General features: G+C 40.7%; 1 protein-coding gene across 3 annotated transcripts in view; it reads right to left on the bottom strand.

Moving 5' to 3' along the window:
* Positions 1-3,173: 3,173 nt before the first annotated feature.
* Positions 3,174-12,542, bottom strand: part of fgd5a (FYVE, RhoGEF and PH domain containing 5a) — a 29,383-nt gene continuing 20,014 nt past the window's right edge. For 2 of the 3 annotated variants that reach the window (XM_034869891.1, XM_034869892.1), the window contains 14 exons: positions 11,814-11,904; positions 11,072-11,122; positions 10,826-10,884; positions 10,042-10,113; positions 9,798-9,866; positions 7,691-7,774; positions 7,480-7,559; positions 7,243-7,339; positions 6,906-7,043; positions 6,500-6,602; positions 6,250-6,386; positions 5,530-5,658; positions 5,008-5,162; positions 3,174-3,731 (listed from right to left, as the gene is read on the bottom strand). In XM_034869891.1, coding sequence (XP_034725782.1) covers positions 3,695-3,731; positions 5,008-5,162; positions 5,530-5,658; positions 6,250-6,386; positions 6,500-6,602; positions 6,906-7,043; positions 7,243-7,339; positions 7,480-7,559; positions 7,691-7,774; positions 9,798-9,866; positions 10,042-10,113; positions 10,826-10,884; positions 11,072-11,122; positions 11,814-11,904 — 1,302 coding nt within the window. In that variant the 3' untranslated portion in view covers positions 3,174-3,694. The remainder of the gene's footprint in view (positions 3,732-5,007; positions 5,163-5,529; positions 5,659-6,249; positions 6,387-6,499; positions 6,603-6,905; positions 7,044-7,242; positions 7,340-7,479; positions 7,560-7,690; positions 7,775-9,797; positions 9,867-10,041; positions 10,114-10,825; positions 10,885-11,071; positions 11,123-11,813; positions 11,905-12,542) is intronic. The other variant, XM_034869893.1, reaches the window with a different exon arrangement.

Raw genomic sequence — 12,542 nt, forward strand, 5'->3', positions numbered from 1 at the left:
GCAATGCTGCAAAACATTACTTTTACTGTTATTTTCAAACAAAACGAGACTAGCTTGCTCCTCCTTCTGCACATCCCTCCCCCTCCCTTCTGTGCCTCCGTGCACTAACCCCCACCCCTAAATCCTTCTTGCTGTTTATTGGCTGGAACGCTGGAACACTGTTTGTGTATGCTTCTTGATGCAGGTGTGCACAGTTTGTTTTTGTTGCTGTGTGTAAACCCTTGGCTGTCTACAGAGACCACGTTTTTAACAGTGTGTTGTGGGGACAGGCAGCTCGCGGATAGTGAGGAGATGTTTGCTGTATGTGACAACAAATGTATCCTAAAACACACGTGACATTGTTTAGAGCACCTTTAACTCTGATATGGCGTGTCTGGCTGGGACCAGGAAGTGAAAAGCTTAGAGAAAAGAAGGGCTCATTATGGTGTTTGTGGATAGGAATGTGTGTTTTATATTTGGCCAAATTACATCAGCAACAAGGCAACTGTTAGCCTTAATGATGTGTAAATCCTCTGGGCAATAGAAATATGTCACCTTACTTTGACCTAAAATTGGAGTGCCTCCCCTGGGTTAATCAGTGTAGGGAAAATTAATGATATGCAGTATCACTTAACAAACACAGTAGTTCCCAGGCCAAAGTAAGGATAAGAAAATCTACTGACATGTTGTCTTATGCTTCTCTGTGTTAAGTGTGTGTGTGCGTGTGTGTGCGTGTGTGCGTGTGTGTGTGTGTGTGTGTGTGCGTGCGTGAGTCTGGAAAAGACCAAGTATGCCTGCAGTATAAAGTTGATGCCTGGTTGATGTTACATGTCACACTACTTCCTAATAGCATTGGACTCTTTCAGCTCCCAGAACATTTAGCACATACCATGCACTATGAATTATAAATTTGTTCTGCAAATGAATACTAAACTTTTGTAATTACACTTTGTTCATCTTCTTTGAACTATGTTAACGCAATATCCCCCAACACCAAGTTTATACTGGTGGACAAACAGAAAAATGCATTTGGAACTCTGAAGTTTTCAGTCACCAGCATGTTACTGAAACAGTTCAAATGTGACCTGTTTGACATGATGTACTGTTGCCCTCTGCTGGATGAAAGAGACATTTAACTGAAGTGTTTGCCAATACACACGTACAATGGACACACATAGGTAGAGTATGTTCTTATTCCAACATCATCCCGGTATTTATCACTTACAGGGGATAAACACCAACACCTCTACAAACAAATACAATGCAACAAACTGTCAATAAGTACTGCTTTTGTGAGGCTCATAGCTGCTGAGATTGTGTTAGACATGGCTATTTTGAGTGTGCAGTGTTTTTGTACTAAATTGTATATTTTAATATACATGTAGTTATAGGGGTTGAGTAAACAGAATACAGTATGGCAGAATCATATGAGCAACTTATGATAAAAGGCAATTGTGAATATACAAAATGCGGCCTTAAATTTATCGTACAAGTTGTCAGACACCCACCAGCCACATTAGATCACACATTTTGGTTTTTCAGTCTTCTACTCAAATATTTGGAACAATCTTTTAAATCCAACCCCGTTACAGCTCTTTTTGGTATTTAAATTGAAGATAACCCTCTACTAAACAGCTAATCAAAATGTATTTTTATGTATGTGTAATGTACTTCCCTCCTAGCAAGAAGATTAATTCTGTTAAATTGTAAGGAAGCTTCCCCCTCAACATTTGGATCAGGCATAGTTTTAGGTCCCTTAATATCTTTTTTCTTTTTGCAAACAGGAATATGTGGATTTTCATATTAATAATACTGTGTACTTAAAACCAAATGAACAACATGGTAAAAACTATGCAAGCAAACCTTTCTGATACTGTAATGGAATGGGTATCATTGTACAGGTGTTCATGTTCCACTCAGTTTATGTTTTGTAACTTATAATAAAGACACAGATATGTGAGATCTGGCGGCACAGCAATGTAAAAGCACACCCAATAAACTTTTTGAAAGAGTTTATTTTTGTATATTGTATCTATTTACATGAACATTTACAATGCACTATATGCAGGAGGTACAATCCATAATAACAGTACAAGTATGGCACATAAGAAACAGGTAGAAAAGCTGAACAGTATGTGATGAACAGATAATTTTAGAAATAATGTAGTTTGACGGATAAAAAATCACATGTATTACAGCTGCATTCAGAAGGGAGCTGGGTTAAGAGAAACTACGGATGCCAGATTATGTAAGAACAGTAGTGAACGAGACTCAAACTGTTGAGTGGCTCAGATGACTCTTAACACTGGCAGTTTATAGGTAGTATGAGAATGGCTTCCCCACCAGCCGTTTCCATTAAGTCCAAGTACTGTATTTTAAGTGTGATTTTATTCAGCAGTGTATATACAGCATGAACAAGGCATTAATAAAAATGGCACAATAGTATATTCTTATTTTACTGGGCTGAAATAGGATTTAAAATATTAGAAGGTTACAGTATATAAGAGTAGAGAAAAAGTGAATGTTTTTCAAGGTCTCTTCTGGAGACATGACTTTAGTACAGTACTTTGATAATATAAAGACCGGACAAGGAGTACAATTTTATATAAGGGCACATTCATCATCAATTTTAAATTGCACTGCATTTGACTGGAAGAAATCAATTAGCACTTCTGACATTTTTCTTTTTCAAAACCTACATATACAAAGTTTCTTTGATAGTATAAATACTGTTGACTGGTTGTCATGCTGAGGGTCAGTTAATAGCTTTGTAGGTTCAACATAACAGCAACAGTGTGGAAAGCTCCACAAGAATTATAATGTACACACGCTGGGATGATTAAGATCACCTGTTACTAAGAACATACTTTTTTCTACACAAACAAATCCTATAATTCACTACAATATCTGCAGTGTATATTTCATTATATATATTCGGAATACCAAATATGTCTCTAAAATGGTGAGCAGTACTTCCCTTTTACTAGCTGCGAATACTACTACAATATGGAACAAAGTTTGTTTGTGAGGTTATACCCATCACAGAACACAGGCTGTAACTTTCTCACATGTCATTGTATCTTGTATCTTGTTGACACTGGAAAGGGGTGGCTTCAATCTCATTGCAAAGGTTTTGCACCTGTGTATAATGACAATAAAGGCATTCTATTCTATTAGTTATTCTATTCTACATTACAACATGAAGGATGTGACGTTCTCCTCCAGAACAAAAAGAGTGGAATCCTTTGGAACCTCAGGTAAGACAGAAAAAGAAGAGTTGACTTGGAGAACTTGTTTTGTATGTGGGATGGTCCTTGTAAAAACGTGAAACAGAGGGACTAAAATGTTCTTTTGGATGAAGCATTTGATGTTTGATGACTTGCACCTAAAAAGTGATGGCTTCTGTGAACTCGGCTGGATCAGCGCATTGGAAACCATATTGTCTTCATATGTTAGATTATACTCCAACAAGAGGTTTCCACTGCTCCCTTCCATATAGCGTCATCCCCCACTTTTACCTTCCTACCATTGGGTGGCAGGCTTGTCTATGATTCCCCTGGTGATTACATTTTTACATAATATTCCACAACAGTTCAGACGTGATGAAGTCTTACTGATGGTCTGAGTTCAGAAGCAGCAGGTAGCTTTGTTGTTCTCCACGGAGGAGTTCTAGCAGTCACAGACAGCAGGGTCTGTTCATTTAACTGAGCAGGTGCTATAAAACAGTAGCCTCCTCCATGGCATTGACCCATCTGAAACACAAGAAAAAAACGTTTAACATGGAAAACTTAAAGGGGCACTCCACCGATTTTACATGACAGATTCATATAACGGGGATTATGGGATTTTCCTGGTTAAATAAAGGTTAAATAAAAAAAAAAAAAAAAAAAGAATTACCTGTCACCAGACTACTACTTTTATCATGCAAAAACAAATACTACTGGTTGCATTATAGCAGGGGTTAGCAACCATAGGCATGTGTACTACCACTGGCATGCAGTAGCTCAATCAATGGCGCAAACTTGGTGTGCAAGAGAGTTTTGGTAAATTTCCCAATCCACATGCCAAATGACCTATTTAACAGTCATTGGCAGAAGCACAGCCTGTTATTTACGGTGGTTTGATTGACTTTTTGTCCCTATCTGCATTACATGAAAACCTGCCCTATTCTGCACCTTATTGGCTAGAACATTTGCTTGTTTGCTACTGCACATATGTAAAAAAAATATACCGGTATGCACTTAACACTTCTTACAAAGAAAAACCCTGAGATATTTATGGAACTATAAGGTTTAGTAAGTGATGTTAATACACTTTTTGTCAAATTCAGCAAATCTCCTCACGGTCATCTAGCTCTCTATTTTTCTGTGCGATGAAAAGAAAACTGTGTTCCTAAAGCCCAGACTGTGTACTTTCAAAACAAACCTCTGTGATTGCAAAGGAATGAAAACTGATGACGGCTCAAGTCATTATGGACAAGTTCGTAATAATGTTGGCTTTGCTGTTTCAGTTTTTGAGAGGTCAATTTATCCTCGTCCGTTTGCTATTGTTTCTGATGGCTACTTGCAACTGGTTGGCTTTACAGCAGTAGCTTATCCACTAGCTAATATTGACTCTGCCATATTTCGTTTAGTCAGCAGAAACACTAACAGAAGTTGTCGCTATGGAAATACTTACATGTTTAGTATTCTGATGCTGTATTTGTTTGGCAGTTGAGTGTTCAAACAATAATCTTAGCAAAACATTGCTTACAACACCTTTAAGCTGACAGTAACTAACAAGCTGATCCAGATACATTGTCAACAGTCATTATGATAATTGGTGCCTTTTGTACGGATCAGATTAAGTTGGAAGAGATAAACAAATGCACTCTCACTACCACTTAGGACAATAATCTTCCATAAGATATACAGGGCATATGGGTGTATAAGGAAGCCCTGTGCTTACAGCTCCCTGGTGGTCTAGTGGTTAGGATTAGGCGCTCCAGAAAAAAAGCCCTTTCTACATAATCAAAGCACCAGTGCTGACCTGCGAGCAGTGTTTGGATCATCAGCCCTGAATGTATAGTAAAGGGTTTTCTTGTGGTATAGATGGAACACGTCGCTGCTTTCATCCCCCTCTTGCCTTTCTGTCAGCTTGACGGTGAAGCCCTGCAGAGGTAGACTCTCTGAAGCAACTTTGTCCTGAAGAAAGAACCAGAGTGAAGACATTAAACACAGGCAGATAACCTAAAAACACCAATCTTGCTGTCAACAACAAAAGGCAAATAACAATAATTTCATGCTTTAGGAAGACCACAGCAGTGCAACACTCAGATGCACGCTTGTCAAAAGAAACAGAGAGAGAGCACAGAGAATCCCTTCATTAGTCTCAGAAAAGTGTTCTGCCCAGGAGGAAATGTGAGTGTTAAATAGTTCTATACTGCATTGTTTCAGATGTGAAGAAGAAAAAGGATAGATAAAGGCTGTAAGGAAATGCTCCTGTGATTAAGTGATAATGAGAGTGTGCAAGTGTTTTTGGGGTGGTGCGGGAGACTCTGTGCCCCCTCACCTCACGGGCTGTGAAGGTGTAGAGCACCTTGTCTTTGAGGAGGAACCATAGCCGCTTCCATTTCCTCTTGCTCTTCTTCCGGCGCTGCAGGCTGCCGCTCATGGTGGAGCCCTCCACAGTAAGTGACACCTGATGAAATGCATGGCACATTAGATACACATCATCCTTCATTAATGCAGAGACAAAGACAGAGGGACTGGATAGTACAGTCATTCTCAACTTTTTGTTGGGCCAGCTCCCCCCTATCCATTTTCCAGGTCCCTTACCGATCCCCCTATCAAATAAGATGTGATCTAATTGCCCTGAAAATGAATGATAAGGCCTGATTATTGTCAGGATGGTTATTATTGTTGTTATTAGGCCTATTATTGTTGTCACTATTGTTATCAAAAAATCATCAAATAATCATTGAATGAAAAAGTTTGATGGCCATGTTCATCAACTTATTAAATAATATAAGTCAGTTATAAATAATTATGTTAATGTGAAATTATTTAAATGTTAAATTGTGTTAATGGTTAATGAAGACTTTAAAGTTCACAACAAGACCAATTTATAATGCTGCCCTACATATAAGATGATACCATGAAGGCAGCACGGAGCTGTAAAGTTAGTCTAGGATACATTGTGATTAAAAGCTGCCATATTTTGAGTCTTGTTGAATGCAAATGCATGTAATGCATGAAATGAAAAGAGGTACAGATGCAAATTGCATTCCACCTGGTTGTGCGGAGAGGTGCTCTTCCTGCTCTTCCACAAACTCGGGGGCTGCAGGCTCTGGAAGACAGCCGAGAGGGGACGGCTGGCCCGGTGAGTCCGAGGGCTGGAGTTACCGCATGCCCCCGACACGCTGGCACCTACAGACACAAACACAGTTCATACCATATCAGAGAGGAAGCATCACACCAAGGTAGTTTTTCTTTCTGCTGCACTGCAACAGTGAGACACAATACAGATATTAGAGATTCACCTTTTTTCCTGAGCTCGGCATAGCAGTGGTCACACACTTTGGCAACCCTGTCTTTGAGGTACTTCAGTGGGTATCTGTTCCTTGAACAAGCACGACACACCACCTGCTCAGAGAGACAGTATAAAAAGATTTACATACCACACATAGACATAGATTTACATATTACATAGAAGGGTTATCTTTGACCTTTAGATACTTGATATTTGAACCAAAAGTTGAGATGACCATTTGCAACATTAATAAATACTCTCATGGAATCAAAATTGATACATATATAAAATGTCTATTTAAAGCATTTCACTTGTTTGGTGACTTTATTACTCTTTCATTTGATAATTTATGTAGATTAAATGATGAACCTAGTCTACATCGAGTCACAACATTTTTGCAATTCTGTGTGTCGGACCTTGCCACAGGCGTTGCAGTGGTGTCGTCTCAGTGTGAGGCTAAAGTCGGAGGTACAGTTCATGCACATCATCACATGAGAAACTGGCACCAGTACAGGAGCAGCCTCACCAAGGGCCATCCACAACTTCTCACGGGCCTGTGGACACATACAAGGTGCCATTAGACAAGGTGAGAATGAGGTTGAGATTTTATAAAAACATTTTACTGTCTGTAAAACACACCTAATACGTCTTAGTTAATTGAATATTACAGATTTCTTTCAGTAGCAACATTTTGTGAAACAACCGATGTGAAAAATAGTTTTACCTTCATCAAAGAGCCTTTAGTTTTCTTACCTCACTGCAGGGACCACCAAACGTACAGAGTCCTGCAGCATGGTCCGCTATGGCTCGACTCAATGTGTGGAACCAGTCCTCCCTCTCTCCAACTGAACTGTAGACAGAAGCAGACAAACAATTACAGCTGATTCTGCTGAAAGGCTTTATACTTGACGTTTAGAGTTGTTTTTAATTCCAGGAGAAAAGGAGTCTTGGGCAAGTTTTCAAATTCACACATACGTGTCAGATGCTCACCTGGCTGAGAGTGTAATAGTGATGTCAGACACCTCAATCCTAAGGCAGTTCAGCACTTTGTCTAGGACAGGTTTGTTCACCTGTGTGTGTGTATGAGGGGCAAAACACATCACAGTTCAGCCATAGTGTACAGTGATAAAGTTGGAGATTGTCGGCAAAGATTGTTGTAATAATGTATAGAGAATGATAGAGAATAATAATGTAAACGTACCTTCATCCCAGAGAGAGAGAGTGTGTTCTTAAGCCTGTATTTTCCATCCTGCTGAGGGTAGGTGTACAGCATTATGTCGTTCATCTGATAAAGAACACAGAAAGAGGAAAGAAGAAGTATAGTATGTTAGATTTCCCTTTTTGGAATGAATGGGAAAAACGTATTTAGGATGTAATACCCCCTAATTACCAAAAGATGGTGGTGTTACCTTGACAGAAATAGCAAAAACTTGCAGCACACACCTCTATGTTTATACTTTCTTTCTTGAAGGCAACTTCCTGAGCTCAACAACTTAAATCATGTTTCCTTTCACAGTGTTCACACACTTGTGCAACCCCTCAGCACAAAATTCCCATGTATTCAAACAACAAAATAAGGCATTAAAAGTGTTTATTTGCTTTCAGACCAAAAATAATGTGATCCCCTAAACACAAAGAGAAGCCCATTGTGTTACGAGAGGTATTTCATTTCTTCCAAGACAAAAGAGATGACATCATTGGTCACACCTAATGTGTGCTCTAAACATCCGCTGGGGCCGTAAAGGCAGCATCCAGGAATTCTCCACCCTGCTCCGGGCTCCAAGCCTCCCCTCGCCCTTCCAGCCTTCTCATGCTAGACTGAGAACCAAAACTGGGTGGAACCACAACAACAACAACACCAACAGCAGAAGTTACGGGTTCACTGGCTTGACAGGCTGGAGACAAAACAGTGCACGAAAGCCAAGCCCCAAGCCCAACCTCCGACCTCTGGGCTGCAGCCACAACAGATTGTCTGCTCCACCCTGTGCTGCTCATTTACTCAAAGACTCCTTCCACAGAAACCCAACCAAGTGCCATCTTAACAGACTTCACAAACGACTCTCCTAGATGAGCTGCAGTTTGTTTCTACTTGACCCCTTGGCACCGAGGGACATTTAGTTTTTCAACAGCGGCATTTCATGTCATCCAGTGACCCTTCATCTCATTCACTTGCCTCTTTCACTCATACTATCTTCCGTCTTCCAGTTTTCTCCATCTCCATCTTCCTTCTAACCCCTACCCTCACTTATTCACCCAATTTCTCTTTCTTCTTTGAGCCCTTGTGACATGGTTGCAGCTTCTCTGTGTCTCTGCGGTGAGTGATGGTTTTCATCTTCACTGTTGTTTGGATTCTCTTTTCTTAAAAGCCCATAAATAACACCTGATCCACTGAAGCCGTCAACTTCAAGGGAGTGAATGGCTATATAACCATAATAGCCTACAAGTATCAACCACCAACCCTTTTCAGCCATTTCTCAACTGCATTCTCTTTAGAGAGATTGGGGGAATGATGGAGTAGAGCAAAATGAAGATAAAGATAGAACAATCATCAAGCCATATCCTCACGTTATATTCAACTAAGCCAAAATCATAAATGATTCTCCTGCGGATATGTAGCTCAAGCATAATTCAAAACATGAGACAGCTATGACTGCACATGGAACAATAGAGTGGGCTTCTCTTTTTCACGTTGTGTGTTTGTGTAGCCCCACCACGCCTCCCCCGCCACCTCCTCCTCCCTGCATTCTACAGGGTGTCTGGCCTTCACTTTGCTGTCAGTCCCCTCCCAATACACAGGAAGCCAGCATCCAGTGACCCACACCAAACATCCTGTAAGGAAGTGGGGCCCTGGAAAACAAGTCCTGAGAGGGGAGGAGAGGAGAAAGGCGGAGAGGGAGGCCCTTTTTGGATGGGTGTGGTGCCAAGTGGAGGTCTAATAGCCTTGGCCTGGTGCCCCTCTCCCAACCTCACCTACCTCACAGATCAATCTCCGCCCAACATTCTCCAATATTTTCACATATACGGCAGGTGCTTTCTATATAGCAAATTAGTCATGTAACAACCCCTTTGTCATTACAACCTCATAGTGTGCATCCAAACTGTGTACAAACTCTCATAACTTTATTTTAAACTCTAGGGGAGCCAAAGTTTCCAAAGATATGAAATATGTGAGGCTGGATCTTTGAGAAATGGGTACAAAATGATGAAGACATGGAGTCTTGACGTTCCATTCTCAACTGCGGGAGGGAAAAACTGTATTTTAAATGCTTAAAAATCTAGCTAATACATTCTAATAATGTGTCTTTTACCAGAAACAGGTGACGGGGCTGCCTGCTTTTCCTCGAGACCTTCATGAGTGTGCCCTCTTTGACAAACATCTGCCAAAGGAAACAACAAACAGAGAAAAAACATAAAAAAAGGCATGTACAGCTGTCAAATTGCTGCTTACATTTTTGTTTTAGACCCTATGAAGGCCTACAGATGCTGTTCTTCTGATGTCATAACAGACAATGTGTTGCTGTAAGACAGTTACAGTGGCCACATAATGCTCACCCTTCCAGGCTTCAGGAGGTCCTTCTTGCCTTTCACACTGTACTCTATGTGGACCAGACGCAGCAAGTTTTCCTGAGGGAGCAGAGAGAGAGAGAGTAGAGATGAAGAGAGATTATCCAGTGATAGATAAAAGAGGAGACAAAGAATAAAACTGTCCCTGTTTGCTTGTGAATCAAAGGGAGGGAGGCGGACCGAGATGTGATACTGAAAACTGAATAAGGGGGACAGAGATAGAAGAGCTTGTGTCAGCCTGTGCGTGTGTGTCGGTGCATGTGCATAGAAGAGAAAAAAAAAGCGAGTGTGATAAACAGAGGAGGCAAGCCAAAGGGAGGCACAAGAGATCTTGACAGTTTGAGAAGAGAAACACGGTGGGGGAGGGAGGGTTTGTAAATTATCTCCATTAATTGCTCATGTTTTGAGGGGGAGCGTAAGTCATGTCCACCCTTACACTGCTTCCTTTGTAATGCTACACCTGGGACTTTATGATGACATTGTCTTTCTTCGCCCCTTGTGTTAATCAACAAGCTGCGGAGGCCGGTACCAAAGAGGGATAGACCTCTCCTTCATTCCAGCATGTCGTTTGGAGGAGGGATTAATACACAGGAAAACCTCCACTGTCTAACTTCTTCACGCTTGATCTCCATCTGAAAATTGCTCTTTCATTGCCAAGCAGAATAGAAAGTCCCTCAATATCAGCACGCTTGGCTGTGAATATATCAAACTCAAAAGGAGCTAAACAGTCTGAATGTTCTAACCACATGGAGTGTTTCCAGAGTAAACTCACCCCCTGTTTTAGATTGTCATTGGCCTGGTCTGCCACGTTGGACACAATCACCAAGGCAGCTGCAACACAAACAGAGAAAGAAAGAGAGGAGATTTGCAACCCAATTCAATTAAGAAACACTCAGTGACTGTGATTCAACAAATGGGGCCTGATGCATGTTGAGCAGCTGCAGTGTCAGTGTTTCTTTGACTACTTAAAACAACTTCATGATCATGGCGCTTACGGAGCTCCATTCAATAAGTTTACCTTGTGTGTCCTCGTATTCCTTAGAATCAGGAGAGAGGTTGTTCAGGTAATCTGGAGAAGACAGAAAAATAGTCAAGATATGAAAATATCTTTTAAACACAAGATAAAGCTCAATAAGAAAAAGTGTGACAATTTTCAACTGTTTGTAAAGTACAGGCTACATCAGGCTAATCCACAACATTACACTAACACTACTGTTGGTTTGTGTGCAGTTTAGTGTCCCAAATTCCACTAAGGCCACGCCAAGTCCCACTGATTGGTTGGGGTTAGGAATTTGACCTTGAGTTGATAGGGTTAGGATAGCTGATTGGTCAGGGGACAGGACCTGTACAAATGGGGTTACGTTACAGGGTATTTGGGACACTCAACTGTAGGTATATCATTCCTGTCTTCTCTACAAGTACATAGATTTTAAAAGACAGAAATAACACATGCTTGACATTCTTCCACATACATGTGAAAACTTAAATTCATGAGTAATAAACCCCACACTTGCTCACTTGGTTGAGGGTATATGGTACAAGGTACATGATGAACAGTAGCTAACGCGGGTGGCAGTTAGCTAATGTTATCAGAAATTAGATCGATATAGCCAACTCTTCTCTACATGTGCCACTGATACCCTAAGTTATAGAAATTATTGCTGTCTATGGCTAATACCTGCATTAATTGCCACTATTGAGCAATTACATCGGCTTGCTTCAAAGATTACTATAGTTTGTGCGTGTGTTTTTTGGGTTACCTGTGAGTAGCATTCGATATTGAAGGACTCTCGCTATAACCTGCAGCAGCTGGTGTTTCAGTGGGACTTCAGCTTCTTCTGGGCTTTTTCTCTGCACACACACATTTTGTAAAAGAGGTAATTATAGATATCACAACTTAACACTGGCTACACAAATGTTTGACAGATAAAAGATGCTTTAAACTTGACACATTGCATCTTATATAAAAAAAGGGTTATTTTTTGTGTTCAGTTATTAAATTGTTAACTGAATACACCACTGATATCTAATAATTTCTCTTAAATAATATTGGAATTAAAATCTGTCTCATTGCATTGTCCCATCAAAGGGCATCCCTGAAATGCACCCAGAAAAACCATAGCTTTATGAAGGTAACCTCTATGCTGCTCACAAGTGACTGTGGGGATACTATCGGACTGGCTGACCTTCACGCATTTTTCGAGCAGACAAAAAACCTGAACAACTCCCATTCTTTTCTCAGAGTAGTCATTTGTAGGTGAAAGGGGACAGAAATTGGCACAATCAAAGAGAGCTTTAGAAAATCAATCAGGATCTAATTGTCTCTGACAGGTATTTCTGCCCTAAGCGGTAGAGGAGCATCGAGGGACTGGGCGCATACACACGTTTGCACACACACACAAACACACACGCACACACGCACACACACGCACACAGACACACACACACACACACACACACACACACACACACACACACACACAGTCTTT

The sequence above is a fragment of the Etheostoma cragini genome, chromosome 4 (assembly GCF_013103735.1).
Source record: "Etheostoma cragini isolate CJK2018 chromosome 4, CSU_Ecrag_1.0, whole genome shotgun sequence".
In the NCBI taxonomy this organism is placed as follows: Eukaryota; Metazoa; Chordata; class Actinopteri; order Perciformes; family Percidae; genus Etheostoma; species Etheostoma cragini.